General features: G+C 38.6%; 1 protein-coding gene across 3 annotated transcripts in view; it reads right to left on the bottom strand.

Moving 5' to 3' along the window:
- Positions 1–24,359, bottom strand: part of MPDZ (multiple PDZ domain crumbs cell polarity complex component) — a 248,930-nt gene that overhangs the window by 55,652 nt on the left and 168,919 nt on the right. Inside the window, exons 28-36 of one of the 3 annotated variants that reach the window (XM_089678090.1) lie at positions 23,651–23,761; positions 22,064–22,147; positions 19,245–19,340; positions 16,615–16,686; positions 13,367–13,526; positions 11,590–11,786; positions 11,109–11,200; positions 5,213–5,303; positions 4,737–4,817 (exon numbers count right to left, since the gene is read on the bottom strand). In XM_089678090.1, the coding sequence (XP_089534216.1) occupies positions 4,737–4,817; positions 5,213–5,303; positions 11,109–11,200; positions 11,590–11,786; positions 13,367–13,526; positions 16,615–16,686; positions 19,245–19,340; positions 22,064–22,147; positions 23,651–23,761 (984 nt within the window). The remainder of the gene's footprint in view (positions 1–4,736; positions 4,818–5,212; positions 5,304–11,108; positions 11,201–11,589; positions 11,787–13,366; positions 13,527–16,614; positions 16,687–19,244; positions 19,341–22,063; positions 22,148–23,650; positions 23,762–24,359) is intronic. The other 2 variants (XM_089678091.1, XM_089678092.1) reach the window with 2 other exon arrangements.

Raw genomic sequence — 24,359 nt, 5'->3', positions numbered from 1 at the left:
AAATGATGACAGATTTTGGCATCAACAGTTACTAACACATAATTGATCTTTATGAAAGTTATAGTAATAAATGACCGCAGTCTTGTTTACCATACAAAACACACACAACATTTTGCAATGCTGTACCTTTATATTAAATAAATAAAAAAGCAGCAATAGATAGGTATTTAAATGTAGAAGTCAAATGCTGCAATAAATTTAGGGTATATGGTCATGCCAGCCACTGCGGTATAATGCAGAGGCTGGTATGTGGGCCGAACAAAAGATGTCACACAGACATCCCATAAAAGGTCACACAGACATCCCATAAAAGGTCACACAGACATCCCATAAAAGGTCACACAGACAATACATAAAGGGTCACACAGACATCCCATAAAAGTCAAATGCTGGCAGCGTGAGGCAATGGATTACCTTGCACTGCGCTGAAAAAAAGTATACCAACGCAGCGCAGTGGTGTGGAACAGGCAGATATGGTGGCAAGGCATTTCACCTGGTTATGCAGTGGAACTGCACTGGAATAGCCTCCCCCCTAGTGCAGTCCTACCACATGTGGTGTGAAAGAACTGTTACGTGTAAGTTTTAGCAACAACTGGGAACCGTACCTGATAGGTGGGCAACATAGGCAGAGTGTACAGAAAAATATTAACTCACAAGATTTCCGACAGGTCTTTTTTGGCACTTATCAAATGGACATAAGATGGTTTCAATTATATATTTCACAGACAAAAAGGAAACATATAAGAAAAGCTCATTGTTAGGGTTTAAATACATCTTAACTATTCAGCTGGATGAAGCTTTGCTGTGTTGCCAATAAGCCATTTAATGGGGCACTGGGAAAGAGCTCTACCCTGGATGAATTTGTACTCTTTATCAGTGTCCTGCTATTGTCCCAGGCTCTGTATTATTAATATGTCAGTATGTCAAAAGCTCAGAATATAACCTGTGGCCGAGAACCTACTAGAGCAGTTAAACAGTATATATGGCAATGTTAACAGTGAAAGAACCCTCTTAGAACACCATAGTATATAACTTTCCCCTCTATTTTTTTGCTCCCCATAGCTGCTCTGGTGATCTCGCCAAGCACTCTCTGAAACGCAACATCCTAAATTGTCATCTGCTCAGTATGCCTTCATGTTTGTAGCTTGATTGGTTACCTTTTTTCCTATTGACAATAGTAGCTAATGACACACATACATAACTAGAGACTGATGTCAATCAGCTATATATAATAGATAATTGGGCTGTTAGAGCATGAATTGGGGATTGGTGAGAATTCTGTATCAGGAATTAAATGGAATGGAGTCCTTGGCCAAGCTATTATGACTGGCACGCACTGCTAGGTTGCCAACTGGGAAAATATTCATACTTGTTAGAGATGTCAAATATATATATATATGCACACACACACACTACATATATACATACATACATACATACATACATACACACACAAACGCGCACACACACACCTAAAAACATATACTTGGCAAAATATTTGATATTTGCAAAACGAGGATTAGCTGTTTGTATTGAGAGCATAAATATATATTAAAAATACAACACCAAGCAATGTAAGAAAGCCTTCTGGGTGATTGTGCACTAAACAGAAAAAAGAGGGACATGCGATTCACTACTTTTTGATTTTATTTATATATATATATATATATATATATATATATATATATATATTAGTATTTATTTCATTCCTGATGTTAGCAGTCCAGCTCTAAGTGCTGGCTGTGTCATCACACTAAAATACAATGCTATAATGGTCCAGAGTGATTGGGGATGATTAAATGTAAAATGGAGTGAAGTCAAGTAAACCTATGTTCACTAATAAGCATAAATCACATGCAGGGAATTTAATAAAAAAGAAAAACAAAATCTGCACATAAGTGAACATTCAGCTAATTTATCTGTTAAGAAGTATCTATTCCTGTCCTGGTATAATAATATTTCACTATGCCAGCAAATCTATCTGAAGTACACTGGAGAGTATATCAAAATATTGCAAACATAATCTTGGTACTAAAGGGTCTCATAATAGGATGAAGTTTTGCTAAAGAGAGTTCAGCTTTTGTACTATCCCTTTCCTAATGAAGGTTTATTACATGATTATACCACAACATATGTACATATACAGTAATCTAGTCATTAAAATCTAGGCAACAACATTCCACAATCTCTATCCAGGTTTATAAATAAATGTTATCACTATTGCTTCTGTATACATTTTTCGTACTCGTAAATTTGTGCCTGGGCCTCTAAGTCTTTAGCTGATACGGCAGTGTACCAATTGCTTTGGACAGAGGTGCCTGATCAATATACACATTCGTACTCTAAAAAAAAAAAAAAGATCTATCGAATGCTGCTGTTGCCTGGATAAATCTAGTTTTGTCACCAGTGGATGTTACTGCTTAACCATTTCAATACCGTGCAATTTTACACCTTCCTGCCCAGGCCATTTTTCAGGTTTCAGCGCTCTCACACTTTGAATGACAATTGCGCGGTCATACAACACTGTACCCAAACTAAAATTTTATCATTTTCTTCACACAACTAGAGCTTTCTTTTGGTGGTATTTAATCACCGCTGGGGTTTTTATTTTTTGCTAAATTAACAAAAAAGACCAAAAATTTTGAAAAAAAACCACATTTTTCTTTGTTTCTGTTATAAAAGTTTACAAATAAATAATTGTTCTTCATAAATTTAGGCCAAGATGTATTCTACTACATGTCTTTGGTGAAAATAACCCAAATTAGGATGTATTTTTTAGTTTGTAGGAAAGTTATAGAGTTCACAAACTATGGTATAGATCTGAATATTGATCAATCCTGAAGTACTGACGGTCAATCTAATATCTTGAGGTCCAAGAATGTCAGAACAGTACAGATATCCCCAAATGACCCCTTTTTGCAGAGTAGACAGTCCGACGTACTTCATAAGAGGCATGGCGAGTTTTTTGAAGTTGTATTTTTTTGTCATAATTTTTCGGAAAATGAAAAAATTAAAAAAATTATTTTCACTATTTTTTTTTTTACATACTGTCACCAGTGCAGTACAGCGTCATCATATAACTGGCATGGCGGTGAACAGGGACACTGACTGGTGACAGTATGAAAAAAAAAAATACATATATATATATTTTTTTTTTTTATATTTAATTTTTTATTACATTTTTTTTTATTTTTTTTTAAGATTTTTTTTTCATATTTTACTATGACCAAAGTAGTACAATGTTACCATAGTAACATTGTACTACTTTGGGGAAGTGATCAGTATTTTTTTTTTTTTTTTTTACACAATTTGCTTATAGCAAAGAATTACTTTGCTATAAGCAAGCATTTACCTGAATGAAATCGATTCATTCAGCTTTTTTTTTTTTTTTTTTTTTTTGTGCTTAGCTGTGATTTGGTCACAGCTAATCACATGACATGTGCATGTGATTAGCTGTGACCATTCACAGCTAGGCACTAGTATACAATGGATGGCATCATGAATGAAGCCATCCATTGTATACAACTGTCATGTGACCTGCTGTGATTGGTCACAGCAGGTCACATGGTACCAGAAACGGGAGCCGGTACTCGGATCTGTCATCGGCCGTGTCCGAGGTGCACGGCCGGTGACAGATCGCACTGCTGCGCCGCTCTGCATTAGCGCAAACGGCGCATGTGCGGGAGCACGCCAAATGGCGTGCACCCGGAGTGGAGAGACACTTCTGAAGCCGCCAAACGGACATTGGCCGGGCGGCTAATGGTTAACTTGCACCATACCATAATGAAATACATATCAACAATACTATTCATGTTAATGAAAATCACCCCAAAAAGTGTCTAAATATCTGTTTTTGAGTAGTCAGGTGGTCACTATTCAGCACTGTACACATTGGTTGACAGCTGGGGTGAAGCCTTTTGTACTCACCATAGACAAGTCTTCTCACTCTGCTCTGCTTTCTGATATGCTAGGTGCAATGCAGTGCAAGAACAGCTTTTATATGTATTTTAATAAAGCCTTTGGATTTAACCGCACTATCTGGAGCCTTCCTCCACTCTTTCATGCAAACTGGAGAGCAGTTGCAGTGCCTTATTTCACGTAGAAGTACGTGATGGTTTCTCTAAATTCTGTATAGGAATTTCCATTTTTGAAGTGTAGATGGACCTCCTGAATTCTGAGAAATAGACAATCTGGTACTTTCTCATGTCTCAATTCTGATGCTGAAGCAAGGGACTATGCATATTTTGCACTTTATTGGGCTAAGAAAGACAGTGAGGCTCTGTACAGAAGCCACTAAAAACATTGCATGGAGGGATGGACTGTAAGTGTGTCAATGTTTGTCACAGACTGCCAAGAGGACTACAGGCAAAATCGTGGCATTCTGCTGTTTCCTATGAGAAGTGAACTGTGCGTGACTGTCAGCACTACCATTGGTCTGAACCCAGACAGAGTTGACAGAATGCAACAGAAAGACATGGAGGATACAGAAGACTGGCAAGATCACCAGGTATTTAATGTTGACTAGCATGAAAAGCATACATTTTTAACAACAAAACACACTCAAGTTGGTTTTTTTTTAGGTTTACATAACATTTAGGCCCTCTTTGTTGCTGGACCTGCAACAGTTGCATAGTTTTCTGTAATAACTATGTGCTTGGAACGAACACATTTTTGTCTAGCATTTATCAATGCATATAAAAATAAGAAAGAAGCCTAAAAATATAAAAAAAAAATACCTTTGGTAAATCCACATGGAAAACGTTTTTGAAGGAGCCAAAACTAATTGGAGGAGCTAATGCTGGAATGTTCTCTTCATTCTAAATAAAAACAAATTTACATTTCATCCTTAAATTTAAGCTACAAAGAAGTTTTAAATGTTTAATATAAAGATCAGTAGATATAGACTTGTGATCTAAGATAGTAGAACAATAATGTTTTCAGAGGCTTATATTCCCAAATGCTTACTAACAGCTTTTTTAAATTACAGTATAAGCTGAAAGTTGCTTCTAAGCAGAAATCCAATTTCTTTCCGCTACAAATCTTGGGCCAAATATGACCAAAGCCAAGAAGGGCACCACTCGCATGGCACCCATTCCACACAAAACATCCTGCAGTTCCCAGCCAGATTCTCATTGCTGAAACAATCCTGTCCACATGTCTGCCACAGAAAGAAGCAGACAGCATTATGTAAATGTGCCAGTGTGATGTCTACCTCTTGACTTGGAAAGGCAGAAGAGTTGGAAGGGCACAGATCTGTCGTTTTCACGGGGCACACTGCCATTTGGCTTACAGCATCTTTATTCCTTTCAGGGGAAAAAAAACATATATTCAATATTTAGCAATGATTTCCTTTACCAGCTTGAAAAAAAAAAAAAAAACTTACAAACTTAACTCTACCATTGCAGCTATCCAGAAAAGAGGGAAAAGGTCATGTTCTTGTCTCCAATTCTCTGGATAGCTATCCATTGAAATTCAAGAACAGCAAAAACCCTCTCTAAAACCCACCAGATTATTGCCAAGGCATGTGTGCCTCACAGGAATTTTTTAAACAAACATCAGTTAATCAACACGCCTACAGAAATAGTGTTGCACCAAATGTCTAAGCAGATGATGACATGTCACACAGAACAGCATTCAATCACAAAAACACAGAAAAACATACTGATTCTAGTGTTAGTAGTCCATCATTTTCCAACTATCAACATGCTACTTATGTATGACAAGGCCAAGCATAAATCTGCTGGGCTTGATCTGTCAAACTTGGAGCAGTGTTTTATGCTGCCCACAGCAAGCCGAGACATTTCAGCTGTAATTCTTCCAGAGCAGGCCACAAACTGAAAGCCTAAGCCCAACTGATATCCACTGGTAATAGAAACATTTTCTTTGCTGTCGTTTTTGCATAACAACTAAAATAAAAAGCCAGTGTTATAACACAAAATAATGATATAACATCCAAGAATACATAATAAAATGTTAGCGGTAATCAAAGTATTTTGAGGTGTTGATTTACTAATTTGTGCTTTTCTATAATCCCTTAGTACTGAAAAGAAACTGTAAGGAGGACCTGTAGCTGTTTATGTCATTTGCCTTCCTGCTTTGCAAAGTCCTGGGCCTGATGACACGCAATTAAATCAGATCGACGCCAGCGATAAACTGACTGCAAAATTGGTAGTAGCTGCTAAAACATAGTTCAGAGGGCTCTAATTCCTTCCAGTCTTCTTCTCACTGGAGCCCATCAGACACACAATGGAAGTCAAGATCCCTTACAGCACTCTGCCAGTTCTATAGATCCCAGTGTGTATTCAGTATGCTTCCTAGCTCCTGGGTTTACAGCCTGCTCCTATCTTCTACCTTTAGCACTATTGCCTCTGGTGATCAGAGAGATGGGATTTCATCTGTTGAATCTGGGTTTCCCTTCCATAGAGCATCATAAAAGGTTTGGTTACATAACAATGAAGTCTTGGACACTAGACATCCAAATTTAACAAATAAATTCATCTCTACCCATAAAACTTGTAGTGCTGTAACAGTAATGGATAATAACTCAATGGCTGCCAGCACTGATCAGATTCCAATCAGATGCTGGTTTTCCTGTTTGTCAGGCCAGCTTCTGTCAGACAGGGTGGTGTACACAAATGTTGGCTGGTTTCTTTTGAACTGGCCCATATTCGTACTGTGTTTATGAGGCTTAAGAGTGACCTTTAAGCAGTGGCAACAGGTATTAGCAATGGATATAAGTATATAGTCTGAGGTAGCATAATGTACAGCAGGGGTCTCCAAACGTTCTAAACAAAGGGCCGGTTTACTGTCCTTCAAATTTTAGGGGGGGCCGGACTGTGACCAGTGTGAGAAGAAAATATCCTGGCATCAGTGGAAGTAAACAATGCCCCATCATTGGTATCAATGGGAGAAATAGTGCCCCATCATTGGTATCAATGGGAGAAATAGTGCCCCATCATTGGTATCAATGGGAGAAATAGTGCCCCATCTTTAGTATTAATAGGAGAAATAGTGCCCCATCATTGGTATCAATGGGAGAAATAGTGCCCCATCATTGGTATCAATGGGAGAAATAGTGCCCCATCATTGGTATCAATGGTAGAAATAGTGCCCCATCATTGGTATCAATGGGAGAAATAGTGCTCCATCATTGGTATCAATGGCAGAAAAAGTGCCCCATCATTGGTATCAATGGGAGAAATAGTGCCCCATCATTGGTATCAATGGGAAAATAGTGCCCCATCACTGGTATCAATGGGGAAATAGTGCCCCATCACTGGTTTCAATAGGCGTAATAGTGCCCTATCGTTCGTATCCATGGGAGGATAAGTTCCCCATCTTTGGTATCAATGGGAGAACTAGTGCCCCATCATTAGTGTCAATGGGATGAAATGTGCCCCATCATTAGTATCAATGATAGGATTAGTGCCCCATGGTTGGTATCAATGGGGGAATAGTGCCCCGTCCTTGGTATCAATGGGAGAAATAATGCCCCATCGTTAGTGTCAATGGGATGAATAGTGCCCCATCATTAGTATCAATGAATGGAATAGTGCCCAATCATTGGTGTCAATGGGAGGTAAAGTGCCCCATTATTGGTGTCAATGGGAGGAATAGTACCCCATTGTTGATGTCAGTGGGAGAAACTATGTCACACTGTTGCTTGCAGTGGGAGGAATAATGCTTTGAGGGCTTCATTAAAGCAAGCAAAGGGCCACATCTGGGAGACCACTGATGTACATTATAGTTACACTATTAAAATATTATCATATTAATAACATTTTGAGTGTTACTTTATATCTCTTTAGTAGGGATCACTACAGCTGAAAGAAGATCAAGAAGAAAGAAGATCAAAGCTAAGGCAATGTTAGAAACATCCAGTATACAAAAAGGGAGCCAAAAATACAGTGCTTTTAAAAGTATTCATACCCCTTGAAATGTTCCACATTTTGTCATGTTACAACCAAAAATGTAAATGTATTTTATTGGCATTTTATGTGATAGACCAACACAAAGTGGCACATAATTGTGAAGTGGAAGGAAAAAGATAAATTTTTCAAACTTTTTTACAAAAAAATATCTCAAATATCTGGCAATCCGATGGACGTGGCTGGGTTTGGTGGTTGCCAGGAGAATGGTAGTTGCCTGATTGCATTGTGCCAAGTGTAAAGTTTGGTGGAGGGGCTATAACATCTTTAAATCTTCTGGGAAGACTGCCCACAAGGCATGTGTCTATGTGAATGTTTGACCATTCTTCCAGAAGTGCATTTGTAAGGTCAGGCACTGATGTCGGACAAGAAGGCCTGGCTCGCAGTCTCTGCTCTAACTCATCCCAAAGGTGTTCTATCAGGTTGAGGTCAGGACTCTGTGCAGGCCAGTCAAGTTCCTCCACCCCAAACTCACTCATCCATGTCTTTATGGACCTTGCTTTGTGCACTGGTGCGCAGTCATGTTGGAACTGGAAGGGGCTATCCCCGAACTGTTCCCACAAAGTTGGGAGCATGAAATTGTCCAAAATGTCTTGGTATGCTGATGCCTTAAGAGTTCCCTTCACTGGAACTAAGGGGCCAAGCCCAACCCCACACCATAATCCTCCCTCCACCAAACGTTACACTTGGCACAATGCAGTCAGGCAAGTACTGTTCTCCTGGCAACCACCAAACCCAGACACATCCATCGGTTTGCCAGAGAGAGAAGTGTGATTCGTCACTCCAGAGAACACGTCTCCACTGCTCTAGAGTCCAGTGGCAGCGGGCTTTACAACACTGCATCCATAAAGCTCTCTACGCACTTCTATTGTGCTAATCTGAAGGCCCCATGACGTTTGGAGGTCTTTAGCTATTGACGCTGCAGACACATGGTGACTTCTGCACACTGTGCGCTTCAGCATGTGCTGACTCCGCTCTGTCATTATACATGGCCTACCATTTTGTGGCTGAGTTGCTTTTGTTCCCAACTGCTTCAGCTGTGTTATAATACCACTAATAGTTGACTGTGGAATATTTAGTAGCAAGGAAATTTCACAGATGGACAACCTATCATGGTACCATGCTTGAATTCAATGAGCTCCAGAGAGCAACCCATTCTTCTACAACCATTTGTGAAAGCAGTCTGTATGCCTAGGTGCTTGATTTTATACACCTGTGGCCATGGAGGTCATTGGAACAAGTTAATCCAATGATTGGGAGGGGTGTCCTAATACTTACAGTGTATGTGAATATATATATATATATATATATATATATATATATATATATATATACACATATACATACACACACACATACAGTCATGGCCGAAATTGTTGGCACCCTTGATATTTCTCCAGGAAATCATGTATTTCTCACGAAACGTATTGCATTAACACATGTTTTGCTATACACATGTTTATTCCCTTTGTGTGTATTGGGACAAAACAAAAAAAGGGAGGAAAGAAAGCAAATTCGACATAATGTCACACAAACCTCCAAAAATGGGCTGGACAAAAGTATTGGCACCCTTTCACAACTGCGGATAAATAAGAATGTTACAAGCATGTGATGCTCCTGTAAACTCACCTGGGGCAAGTAACAGGTGTGGGCAATATAGAAATCACACCTGAAAGCAGATAAAAAGGAGAGACGTTCACTTAACCTTTGCATTGTGTGTCTGTCTGTGCCACACTAAGCATGGACAACAGAAAGAGGAGACGAGAACTGTCTGAGGACCTGAGAACCAAAATTGTGGCAAAATATCAACAATCTCAAGGTTACAAGTCCATCTCCAGAGAACTAGATTTGCCTTTGTCCACAGTGCGCAACATTATCAAGAAGTTTGCAACCCATGGCACTGTAGCTAATCTCCCTGGTCGTGGACGGATGAGGAAAATTGATGAAAGATTGCAACGCAGAATAGTCCGGATGGTGGATAAGCAGCCCCAAACATGTTCCAAAGACATTCAAGCTGTCCTGCAGGCTCAGGGAGCATCAGTGTCAGCGCGAACTATCCGTCGACATTTAAATGAAATGAAACGCTATGGCAGGAGACCCAGGAGGACCCCACTGCTGACACAGAGACATAAAAAAGCAAGACTACAGTTTGCCAAAATGTACTTGAGTAAGCCAAAAGCCTTCTGGGAAAACGTCTTGTGGACAGATGAGACCAAGATAGAGCTTTTCGGTAAAGCACATCATTCTACTGTTTACCGAAAACGGAATGAGGCCTACAAAGAACAAAACACAGTACCTACGGTAAAATATGGTGGAGGTTCAATGATGTTTTGGGGTTGTTTTGCTGCCTCTGGCACTGGGTGCCTTGACTGTGTGCAAGGCATCATGAAATCTGAGGATTACCAAAGGATTTTGGGTCGCACTGTAGGGCCCAGTGTCAGAAAGCTGGGTTTGCGTCCAAGATCCTGGGTCTTCCAGCAGGACAATGACCCCAAACATACGTCAAAAAGCACTCAGAAATGGATGGCAAAGAAGCGCTGGAGAGTTCTGAAGTGGCCAGCAATGAGCCCAGATCTAAATCCCATTGAACACCTGTGGAGAGATCTTAAAATTGCTGTTGGGAAAAGGTGTCCTTCCAATAAGAGAGACCTGGAGCTGTTTGCAAAGGAAGAGTGGTCCAAAATTCCGGGTGAGAGGTGTCAGAAGCTTATTGATGGTTATAGGAAGCGACTGATTTCAGTTATGTTTTCCAAAGGGTGTGCAACCAAATATTAAGTTAAGGGTGCCAATACTTTTGTCCAGCCCATTTTTGGGGTTTTGTGTGACATTATGTCATATTTGCTTTTCTGCCTCTGTTTTATATTTGTTCCAATACATACAAAGGGAATAAACATGTGTATAGCAAAACATGTGTTAATGCAATACCTTTTTTGTGTGAAATACTTGATTTTCAGGAAAAATATCAAGGGTGCCAACAATTTCGGCCATGACTGTATATACACACACACACTGCATATATAATTTTTATATAACTCATATACACACACACATACAACACAGCAATTATTTGGACTGAAGTCTATTGTACTACTGTTATGTTTTTGTATTATTGTAAGGCACAGGAACATGCAAACTCTGTACAGACAGTATCCATAGCAAAAAAAAAATTAACAATTTTACCTGATAAAAATTACTTTAACTTTAGATGGTGCACACTTGATAATAGATGAAGCATTCTGATGACTTCTCCCATATAATATTTGTCCATTAATCTAAGAAAGGCACATATGCTGATATTAGAACAGAACCTCTAAATATACACAAAAAAAAAGCAGCAGGCGCATGACATTTTACCTCAATGGAGGCATCTTCAAAAAAAAAAATGAGCTAGGCATTCCAAGGGACTTTATTATGCCAAAACAACACATTTGGATATGTTCTCCGTTTGTATTATTTATGAAGTACTGCCTTTTAAAGGAAAGCCAAAACTGATAAAAGATTAATTAAGATACCTAAGCCTTCAATGATTGAAATAGAAGAACCTTTAATCGACAAGGAATCTTTATTTCCGTCTTGTTCATAAGTTGCTCAATAGGATTCAGAATCTGCATTTACAAGTACAATGGATGTATTCACTGGCGGCTTATTGACATATACTTGCCTCTAATAACTCATCGGCAATCTGCAACCGGCCATCTTTGCCAGCTGCTCCATTTGGATCTATCCCCACGATGAAGACGCTCATTCGTGATCGGTCTTTGTTTCCAGCAAGGCTCAGGCCCAATCCAGTCTTCCCTTTTTCCAATTCTATCATATGCAATTCTCCTGGCAGGTTTCCATACCGCTGTGATATCTTTCCTAAATGGGAGGAAGAAGCACTAATTAACAAGTCCATCATACTAAGAACAGACATGAGTAATTAGCTCTTTGCAGCAAAATTGGGATAAAAAATGTGCAGAGGTCCCCTAGCAACAACAACACATTATTACCACCATTTCACCATAGAGAGTGGCTAAAAACTGCTATCTTTAGATAACCTAGTTACATTTATGTTCTGTGTGCAGCTTTAGGACTTCCCCGGTAAATAGTGAGTTTAGACAACATTAAAGTGAGGAAAAAGTCAAATGCAAAAACCCAGTGCATGTGAGAATAGAAAAAACCAGGAAAGATTTTTTTAATAACAACGACCAAAAATAATAAGTCCTAAATCAGTATGTCCTCGCTGCAATATTCATACTTACATTTTACTTTTGTACTTCATGAAAAACTGGTTACCCTAATGAAAAAATACATAATAATAGGAAACAGTATGCTATGGATTGCACGGTAAAGTATCTACAAGTTCATCTCAGTGTATAATATTCCATGAAGCTATTAGCAAAATGTAAGCAACAGATGAAAATTACCATTCAAGAACATATATAGCTCCACAACAATCATTTCAGACAAGCAGTAGGAACTCTTAAACGCTGAAAAGCTGGTAAAAACACTGATAAAATCCATGGGAGCCACTTTAACTTCCAATAGATTTGTATTTCTGTTTGTCCAATCCTACGATTTTCACAGCTCTATTACACAGCAAAACCCTGTGTGCCAGGGAGGAGGCTTAATTTTTCTGTGCTGCAGCTAAATTTGCTTTACATGTCTTCTCACTCTTCTTGCTTTCTCTCAGCACAGTGCTTCATAGAACATGAGCACTGCAGTATCACTGACTGGCTACTTGTGCTTCTCCCTCTCCCAGTCTGAGCTCTGCTGTAACAAGGTTGCAAGAGACTGATACCACATCAAATTCATATATGTTTACTGCTTGCACAGTAAATGAATGTAAATCTCATCAACGGGGACCCAACAGAAATTAAAACATTAGTTATGACTAGAACCTCTGCTTATTCTTTAGCTCTTGTGCCCCATTGGAGACATCCCGTCACTTCCCTCTAGCTCAATGCTGACATCAGGATAGGACATGAGGCAAAATGTCTGCAATGTGAACACAGGTACTAATACAAAAGAGTCAGGGTCTGCCTTTTCTCTGTATTTAAAACTAAAAAAAAAAAACATTTTGCTACAATCTACACTTTGTCCAATTTGAAGAATTTTGTCATGCTTAAATATGGAGGTCTACCATTGCAGGCCTCCTTCTACAAATTCTTGTTGCATGGCTGTTTTGCTGACCCAATGGGCCAGTGCTTTCTTTCACAATCCAGGAAAGAAAGCTAGACAAACGTATCTGTACACTTACTACTAACAGACACAACATTTTCAAAACTGTCATCAGTGGCAGCCTTTATGACAGGCTTCCTTTAAATACAGAGTTGGTTTTATTGGCAAACTGAAGCTCCAACCAATTAAGATCCGTATACAGAAGTAACATATTTTCACTGAAAAAGCATTATGGAGCATCAGGTATATTTTCCTTGCCATTAAAGTTTTCAACTCACTCCAACTGTAGCCAAACTCATCTTCTTTATCAGGGTCTCTAGAAAAAGTACTGGTGGTCATCTGAACACGGCCAGCACTGACTGGGGTGAAAGTCGTAGATACCGGAGTCAAGTTTGAAAAAGTTGTTTTTTCTGTCTCAGAATCCGAATTACTGGAAGCCTAAAAGAGATTAGAACAAACTGCGTGACACATACTATGTTATACTCATATACAAATTTAATTACAACACATTATACTAAACGCAACTAAACTTCAATTTTACTTATAATAGAACCGTGGGGCCATGTGGTAGTTCCTCCTCTGCAAATGACATACTGTGATGTTATATTCGAAAGGTAACGGTATAATCATTTAGCGGTTTGTTTACCTAAAGCATCTTGTAGAGTAATGTGTTGTTATCAAGTCAAATTGTAGTAGAGGGAAAAAAAGCAATTTCTAAATGCATGCTGAACGAAGTATGTACAAATTCTACCCTCTGCACTAAAAATGAAACTGCTTAACAGCACTAGCTAAAACCTGGAGGACTACTTTGTACACTAGCCAATACATTCTGGAGATCCTAACTCTTGGAATTATTGATATTGTTTCAAAGTTCAGAGGTTGGAGTTTTACTGTCTTTCACAGAGATGTGGACTCTGTTCCTCTATGCGATGGCTATAGAGAGAAAATCTGTTGAGAACCAGTGGTTTTGGAAGATAAGCATCAATGAAAATGGGTATATGGACACAAGGTGGAAGACATAACTTGAATGACACAGGATTGGTCTTGGATGATTGGTCTTTCAAAAGGGCCAATAGGGCCATGGACAAACTTAGTCGAGGGCATCTTGAGGCAAAGGTTCCTCCAGGTTACCTCCAGGCTGGAAGTCAGGGGTTTCAGTGCAGTAGTGATCAGCAATGTTTTGTATCTGGAAATAGAATTGAGAAAATGCTTTTGTACTTGGGACCAAATTGCTTTGAAAGAGGTCTGCTTGGTAGCTATAACATCATGTCATGCCAATGGGACTCAGGGGTGGTTACCATGGAGAATCTCAGTCCTGAGATTCAGTGGCACCAGGGTTTTGCCTACAGCAATAGAGGATTTCATGACAGAGTTCACTACCAGAATTCGAGCAGCAGAAAAAATGAGCTCTGGTTCAGAAGAGTACTCTTGTGGGGATTAATGGGACAGGAGAATTTACCTTTCTCAGGTATTGCTGGAACTGGGTTTGTATGTGATGTCAAAATTAAAGTGAGAAAAAAGGGACCACTGAGCCTGCCCTGGATTGGGTGTTGAGCAGACTGGAGACAATGTTCGTTTTTGTAATTGGTAAATATGGCCAGATGATGTGGAGATATTCAAGAATATACTGCCATTTCTCCAGGACATGCTGGATAGCAAAACAACTCTTTTTTTCTGCTTGTGTAATTTTTTTTTTTTAGCAAGGAAAGCTCAAGGATGCTTCTTGCCTTGGAAAGTCTGTAGAAGTACGACACCGAGGCCCACATCGAATGTGTCAACTTTCAGGCAAAAGGGTTTAGCAGTATGTGGCTCATGTAAAGATGATCCATTTAGAAAAGTAGATCAGCACCTTTAAGGGTCAGGGCAGTGAGAGGTGCCATCAGAGAGGAGTATCCTTTGAAAAAATTACACTAAACGTTTGTGAAGCCTAAGAATCGTTGAGTTGCCTCAAGAGAAGAAATAATCCAAAATAATCCAAACAATCCATGTGATATAACTTTTTCTTAGTGATTAAATAACGAGTTTGTGTGTAAAAAAAACACATTTTATACGTATGTCAAATTTATGATTTTGATTTTTTTTTTTTAACCAAAAAATAAATAAAATACCAAATGCAATTAAAATAACTCACACAGCTAAAGGAACTGACCCTTATGTGCCCACTCAGAAACACAGCAAGGTTCTGCTCATATGTAGAATGTACTGCTCCCCAAGCTCCTTTCAGGCTGGCATGCAGAATTACTAGATCTGATGGTACTACTATTTTGGAGCCACAAAATTTACATAAATGCAAAGAAGCAAGCATATTTTATTTCACCACCACCTTTCAGCTCAATGATATGCGTCCTCAATCCTATCCTATGCAGCAGTATCTGCGGTACCCTATCCTATCATATCTGCAGTATCTGTTGCCTGTCAAATACCCAAATTGGAAAGAGAAACAGCAGACAAGAGTCCTAAAATAACCAGTTAAAATGAGCAGATGGCCAACTCTATATAACTGTGTTCCTTGTCCCTTTCTTTTCATATCTGAACAGATATATCTCTTAAATAGCATATTATTGCCCAATGCATGCATAGTTTAGAATGCACAACTAAATAAACTGAAAAAAATAATAATAAAACATATAATGCATAATAAAACAATTATACTGGTTACATTCCATCATGCAAGAAGGCAGGTGTTTGTTTAACTTAAATACAGGGAAAATTGCTCTGGGAAGCCTAATCAAACTTTATGTAAACACTATACTTCCCAGAGCAATTTCTCCTGTATTTAAATGTACATGCGCTTACATGCATTCACACCCGATTACATATGTTCAGATGCACTTAAACGCATTCAGAGTATTTAATCTGCCCCAGGTGCAAAGATTTAAATTTTTTTATTTATTCTAAATGTAGCTAAACTGAATGCACTTGACTACAAGTAAACACAAAGTGTGCATTATACCACTTAAAATCATTATGTGCATTTAAAAATGTCCTATAAATACATATAATCCCATGTCAGTTAGGTCTAACACTGTTAAGGAGAGTTTATTCAGAAAAAAGGTAAATTCCTTCAATTTCCAGAGGGGATATTTAGTGATCACTTAGTTTCCAGTTGACTTTAGGTCAGGGCATAGTCTAGAGCTGAACACTACACAGAACCTTCGCCCTTACTTGAAATCAGTTGTACTGCCATACCTTTTTAATTTTATGAGAATGTATTGCAGCACCTCCTTTAACACAAATGATGTAATGCTGCCCTAAACTCTCCAGTGGAAATTACTGAGACTGATAGAAAACCTCTATATTATTAGGTGGAAAGAGACTCTTTTCTGAAAAACATCTAACTCAATGAGAAATACTCCTTATAAGGACAGTCAGCACAACAAAACAAACTAAAACAACAATATTAAAATAGGACAGCAAGTGCATATGAAACTGAATAAAGCATCACACTGTAAGACTCACAAACAAGCACATACTGACAATGGAAAATTAAAGTCACAAAAATTTAAATTTTCTCTTTCAGACAAACCTTAAATGGCGTGGGAGCAAAGGGGTTAGTTGGGGAGCAACGGAAGGCAATTCTAACCGGATTCATTGTGCCCTACAGCAACAAGAGAACAGAAACTTTCACCAAAATACAGTCTCTTCTTCACAAGTGAATCATAAAAGATGGGTCTGGCACTAAGAACAAGGATACTGATTTAAAGTGAGGACTGTCAAAAACACTAAAAACAACCAGTTTATATATATATATCTATATATATATATAGATATATATAGATATATTTATATACATTTTATGTATTTCAATCAGAGTAGTTCATACTGCACCAATCACCTCCACCAAGTATGTGACAGTGAAATCCCCCATTGCATAATGGAAGGGGAGTCTTAAGCTGGCTATGCACTAGAAGGCTTTTGTTAATTTTTTTTTCTGTTTTAAAGTTCATCTTTGTGAAAAAAATAAAAAATGCATATATTTTTGCATTTACTTTTTTCTTATAGGAGCCTGCCGACAAGCCCTACAGTTTTCTGTCTGTACCTCCATATGGGCTGTCAGTTTGAAAACTGCAGGGCTTGTGAATGAATTAAGAGGACATTCATCAGCGCCCTTGCAGTTAATTGAGAACTACAAGCCATCTGCAGCAGTGGAAGATGGGACTTGTAGTTTTTCCATTCACAGATTGTAAATTAATGACGCGGCTGTATGGGCCGATGATCATAGCTTATGGTTTGTTCAGCAGAGTCTGCTAAACAGTTTTGCAATAAGTTCATGGCCACTGAAGTGACCATGAACTTACAGCAGAAGGAGCAATGCAATGTCCATATGGCATACTGACCTGACCAGCTGGAACAGTTCTATAGGTCCGTACAGTAAAAGGGTTAATAGACAGTGCACCCCTGACACTAGTGTTAAAGAACTTTAGAGGTTTACCAAAGAGAAAGCAAAGTAAAAGCCATTTATCAAACTCATCCCGAAAGCTTGCATTTTTAATAACTTGAATTAAACTTTCTGTCTTAATGAAACTTTGTACTGGGCTGTCATCACTTTTGTGTGTAAATTGCAGCTTGAGTTAAGCAAGCCATTGATGATGTGATTTTTTTTCCTTCAACCTTTGTTTGCTTGATTGGTTGCTTACAACCAATTACTTGATTCCCCCATTAACACGGTCAATGTTGATGGGGGAATCCCTCCCACAGCTCTGTTGTGTTCTGCCTGCGGCAGAACACAATATTCACTGCTATCATCTGGTGCCGCTGGCAGTAATCACAAGCAAAAAATCCAACAGGCTGGTTGTACTGAAGCAGATCAAAGGATGAACTTCAGTACAACCTGCCTGCCCATAGATAGATTGAATTCAATCTATCTATGACTGGCTTTAGAGCTCTGTAATCAATTTACTTATAGTATCTGGATACCCTAGACCAGGGGTCTCCAAACTTTCTAAATTAGGGGCCAGTTTACTGTCCGTCAGACATTTGTCTCAGTGTCAGTGGGACGAATGGTGTCCCATGTGTAGTATTAGAGGAGTAGTGTCCCATCATTAGTGTCAGTGAAATGAATAGTGCCCCAAGGGCCAAATAAAGGCAAGCAAAGGGCCACATCTGGCACACGTCCAGAGTTTAGAGACCATTGCCCTAAACAATAGCCTAGAACTTTACTTGCTAGTTAGAAAGTACATATTTATATGCATTATTCCATACCTACGGGTTTAAAAAAGAAAGAAAAAAAGTTTCAAACATCTATAATAAAAAACTATCTATCAAACCACTATACATTCCTTTTAAGGTCAGTTATAAACAAAATTACATCAGCTTAACATTAATAGCATTTTTTTATATGCTCTTATAGTAATTACCCTGCTGATCTTGTATGAAAAGTATATTCTGACTGTAATCTACTGTGTCTACTGAGGTTTGTAAAGTAATTAAAATGTGTAAAAAAAAATCTAATCCACTAGTGGGATGAACTGCTGGTTAGGTAATGCATGTCAGCAATTTATCTCCTCCCTAGCCTGGGCAACAAAGATGAGAATCTATAGATATGGAGGGGATAGAACAAAACGTTTCTTGTTTGCTCTTTGGACATTCAAAGAAAATACAATTTATACAGGGAAGTCAGGAGAAATGTAAAAGCACATGGGTACCAGACATTCTGGTCAAGTTGAAATTGAGTATTATTTGTTTGTTATATTACTGTATATGTTTTTTTTAATAGAATCATAATGAAGGGTTGTGTTTAACATTTCCATACACAAGGAATGATTACTGCTCATTCTTATGAATACTGGATGACTCCTGGGCTTCCAGAGACCTCAGACACCATAGGGAAGAGAGCCCATAAGAGAGATCTATTGGGTAACTGTTTCCTGTTCTGGAGTAAGACAAGAACTAGGTGTGTAAGCTGTGTAAGTTGCATATGTAGAAAGGTGACAAACCTAAGCAACTCTAAAAGCAATACAAAATAATAGTGAGGTTAATACATAGAAAATATATAGATCATATATTACTATTAAAACAAAAATGTAAACATTTGCACTTGCTACTGCCGTTAAATGACAATGTATTATGGGTTACAGAGTAGCGCACAGTAAAAATGGCAGATGTAAACTGTAATGAGAACTGAAAGCTACAATTAAAAAGTTAAAAACATCCAACCTTGTTAGTGTTGTACTGGGAGGAATCAGCAAATGGGTTAGTGCAGCTGAGGAGAGGTTTAGTACCAAATGTGCTCTGTAAAGGCAAGCTTTTACTCTAAAAAATAAAAATAAAAGAAAACGGAGATAATTATAAATGTTATTTTACATTAAACAGAAATGAAGAATGGTGTTAATGAAACCTTACAAAACCCAAGTAAGGCCACTCAGCAAAAAATATGCATGAAATATAATAAACATGAAGACAGATCTCACAAAAACACAGAGTACAAAGAGGCACATGCACAGCTCCAAATTCATCAGAGATTTCATACATTTAAAAATGATTTAAAATATCAAGGTGGTTTCAAAAAGCTACTGTGTACCTACAGCCCCTCTTTTTTTTGGTTATGGAGGTAATGGGGACAGGTTCAACATTCTGACATATTTTTGCTACTAAGACCCTTTTGAGCCAATTTTCCTCTCTGCCTCACCAGGTGGCAAACTTCTTTAGAGGGGGCAAAGGCAGCAATGCAAATCTGATAGAACTTCTAGCACTCATTTAGTTCTAACTTTCAATGGTCCAATTGGGTCCACCTGAAAAACAGACCCTCCATTTTCCTCTATGAAGCAGTGGGTGTAAATAGACATGTGACACAGCAGCTGACATTCAATCTTAGCCACATAAAACAGACAGATGGGGGATCTGTTCCCCCTCCGTCAGATGGCAGTCGCGTGTAAACAGACAGGCCTATTCTCCGTTTACACCTGACTACCCGTAGAGGAGAATGGGTTGAGTCTGTGTCCACTCTGCATAAGCGAAGTGGACACGGAGCAGTCATCTGCCTGATGCCCCACTGAGCAAGTGGACTCATGGTGGAGTCCACCTCGTGTGAAAGGAGCTTTAGCATTTTTATTTTTGTTACTATTATTTATAATAACAAAGAGTGCTAAGGAGTTTTTCTCCTCCATATAGTATTCTTCTGTTTCTACTGGTCAATGCAGATAACATTATAATCCCAACAGAGATAATGTTACAATGTGAGCTAAGGAATCCCATGAGGCTGTATCCAACTAATGTTCTATAATTTTAAAAACTCCAATTATAAATATAATAATAAATGTTTTTCTACCACTGAATAGGACATTCGTAATGTCAACGGGTAAATTCCAGCTCATACCAAATTATTTTAAACAAATTGATGGGGAGGTGTATACTGTCCATTAAGATCTATCTGAACACCACCTTCAATAGGTAGTGCTAAGTGCAGTTAAACAGCCCTAAGCTGTTTAGGGCTCATTCAGACTGACGATTTAGCCTGCCCTCTATGCAGCACCACTGGCAGATGTGTGTGCATCCACCTTGAAGCTGTGTGCAGGCAGTCCAGAGGATTCGAAGCACAGGCAGCAGCTGCATAGACACAATCACGTGTCAATGTTTGACATGCTGGTAGGAGTGGGTAAATTGCTGTGTTCGGAACAGTGAACCAGCTCCAGCCCAAACTCTGATATGCAATTGTGTCCATGCAACCGCTGCATGTGCATCTACTTCTAAGGGCTGCCTGCACGCAGCTCAAAGGTGGATGCACACACATCTGCCAGCAGCTCTGCACGGAGGACAGGCTTGATCTCCCGACTGAATGAGCCCTTATAGGATTTGCTGATTCCTACTAGCAGCAGTCCTTTTGTACGTATACTAGACAGTTTTCCAAATGTAGTCTATGAACTGTCCACATGAGTACTTTTGCACTGAACCTGGCAAACTGACAAGTGTAACCTGATACAGGTGGGGTCCTGTCATCCACACTTACCCAAAACTAACATACTGTAATGTTTCAAGGCATTACAACATGCTATAAATAAACAGAAAATTAATTCTACACCAGGGACTAATGTGCATTGTTGTATGCTAGCCTTCATATCATGTCAAACTAGCCACTTTGTAGCCGTTATAACATTTTCTGCTTAAAGACTTACTTCTTTATGCCGCTACAAGGGTGACATAATTATCAGCATCTGCAGATGATAACAAGAGCAACTACTGAATTTAAACATTCCGTAGTACGCTCCAAATACTGCCAAAATTCACTCAACAACTGAGCTACAAATTGCTGAAATTGTTGTGACAAAGACCTTTCGTTGGCTGCCATTCAATAATTTATTCCTTGCATTAAAACACCAATAAGAGTGCTTCTGTAGATGTTAAAAAGTGGTTTATGTGACCTGGTCCTTAGAATCAACCCTGTCTGGGTTTATAATGGGCTCTGGCCAACGTGACATGTTGTGAAAACATACATTGTGGTTAGGAGGCTGACTGACGACAGTTCAGTGAGATGCTATTTTAGCTTTGTGACATATCTCTGCAACATGGCTGTCCAAGCATATCAACAGTAGGGACGGCATGGTTTTGAATCATGATAGTTTACAAAATACTGCTGAATACTAATGACTGCTGCTGCTGGATAAGGAGGTGAACAGACAAAGACATAGTACAAGTGTTTTTATAGGTTTTGTATACTTTAAAAAATACTTGGAAAAAGGGCCCTGCCCACAAGCTTCATAAAAATGCAGGGCAGCGATTTGGAGTAGGACAGAATAGGAAAAGCTGAATCAAGTAGGGACTGGCACTTTCTAAGTTTAACCTCCAGTGGTTAAAAGAAGCAATGGAGATATCTTCAGGAAGACAGACCATTGAGAAATCTAGAAAAGCAGACTGTGTGAATACATATCATTATATGGAGGTAAATAATGATTGTTTTCAAAGTTTCTAAAACAGGGTGAGGTTAGAACTATTGGTGTACCTAATGACAATCAGCATGCAGTTGTAAGCAAAGTATTTACCTTGGATGAGTGATGAGAAAAGGGGTTAGTAGGTGGATGTCCTCTGTAAGCAGAGGCAGATGGAGAGCAATACAGAGACTCAGGCTAAAGAAGAAAAGGGCAATTAGAAAGGCATTACAAAGAATAATTAAAATGCCACTAGAAAGGCAGCAATTAACACCCAAAATGGACCTAAAAGTATCACAGCACATGCATACGCTAATAAACAGAAAAGCAAAGAGAACAGAGAACTACTGCTGCATGGAGGTAAACTGGTCCTCTCATGGCTTGCAAGACTTGCCAACAGGGATGGAGTGACATTCCATTTAGCTCTAATACTGATAGCTTAGAGTGGGAACCATTCTATAGCAGAAGTTCCTGCATAATAAATTATATTCACATACATCTTTAAAAAACAACAGACATAAGAGAATGCTTTTGGCCACAGCAGGTAACAATCTTACGTCTATAACAGTCATGATCATTTCACTGTTTTCATAGGGAACATAGGCAAACTGAACATTACTGTTTATGGAGAGCTCTGCTCTGTGAATTGTTAAAATGTGGTCTTATGTCTTCATCTAAGTCCACCTACCTATGTCAAAGGGTTTCTTTTGAATTATGCTAATTTTGGCCTGTTAGCTAAACGACAAAACTGACCGTAAAACCAGTCTGTACTATTACCCCCCATTCACACCTGAGAGCTGGAAGCTCAAAGCTCCAAAATGCTCAACAAGCCAAATTCCATTCTTTTAAAATTTGCCAATTTCAAATCTGAGAGTGTTGATGGTGGTAGCTCAACATCTGAATCTCAAAAAGGTACATGAGCAACTTCTGAAACAGAACTGGGAGTTTTTGGCCCCACTATCTTCAATAGGACCTTGCAAAAAACATGTGGTACACACTTTTTTCAGGCACTCCCAAAATAAAAGTCTATAGGGGCAAAATGCATGAAGCTGTCTCAAAGAAATATGGCACTTAACTGCAAGGGATAACAAAAAAGTTAACAAAAAGGTGCAAAAACACATAAAAAAGACCTTAAAATTGCCTACATAAGGTACATTTGAGCGTGAATAAGTGCTAAAAGTGATTATTGTGAGTGAATCAAAAAACAAACTACCTGATTTACAGGGGGATATTTTTGTAGTTGTACACATCATATGATCATAAAAATAAACTATACTAATTTTGACTCTATACAACACATACACACAGCAATAGCATGGCTCAAGAGAACTGCTTGGAGGTCAGAATCCCTAAAGTTCAGTAATCAAAGGAAATGTTGCCAGGACTTCCCTTAATCAAACAGCTGTTGTAATTACTGATCGACTGATTAAATGACCTTTGCAGGAAAACTCTGACAACATGACCTGCTGAGAGCAGCTAGCTGAGATGCACTGATATGGATAACTGGCATATTCTAGGCATCATATCCATGCAGTAACAGAACAATAAAACATAACTAGGATTTCAAGGAGAACATATGTCTTTTTTCCATATATGACTGCAAAATAGAATTTTATCAACTCAGTGATAGCAAAGGAAATGAATGATTAATAAAATAAACAAGCAAATGCGGTAACACATTGAATATTTCATTGTACTTACCCTAGGCCTGTTAATGATGCTTTGAACAAGAAAGACAACAGGATTGCCTGCTTTTCTTATGGCTTCCACTGCCTGCTCATGGCTTGCATCTCTTAGATCAATGCCATCAACCTAAACAAAAAGGGACAGTGGTTACTAAGGACAACTTGGAATCATCTAGTAAGAATCAAACATGACTCCAAAATAGAATGTTAAAAAAATTAAAAAGGTAAAAGCGGCAGTGACACCTGTTAAAAGAAAAGTAAGCCAACTTTGTCCGAACAGGAACAAAAAAAAGAGCAAAAACAACAGCAACAAAAAAAAGACATCCCTCCTCTAATTACTTTACTGATGCTTCTATTCCCATATTGATGTTATAAATAGATGTCAGTAATAGGCTTTGTATAACAAGTCTGAGTTCTACAGATTTATACTGTAAGTAATTTTCTAAACAGCTTTGCTGGTAGGATCTATACCTATAACTGGGGTTTTCCATGTTAATCTACAGCTTATGCCAGTCTGTCCACTCATTAAAAGCAAACAGAAAAGACAGCTAAAGATTCAAGGTAGTAATCTTGTTGAGAGAAATTACTGTCCTGCTCAGTCCATCCAACAGACTAAATTGGCTATACAGAGATAGCTTTTTTCATTCGTCCTGCAGCCTCAATGAAAAATAAAAAATTAACTGATTCTTCCATCTACGCCAGTGTTTCTCAACCTTTTTTCAATC

Source organism: Staurois parvus, unplaced genomic scaffold (genome assembly GCF_062004578.1).
Source record: "Staurois parvus isolate SC_StPar_1 unplaced genomic scaffold, SC_StPar_1.0 ptg000198l, whole genome shotgun sequence".
Classification (NCBI taxonomy): Eukaryota; Metazoa; Chordata; class Amphibia; order Anura; family Ranidae; genus Staurois; species Staurois parvus.
Note: the sequence above shows the minus strand (reverse complement) of the source record. Positions and strands in the feature narration are given on the sequence as shown.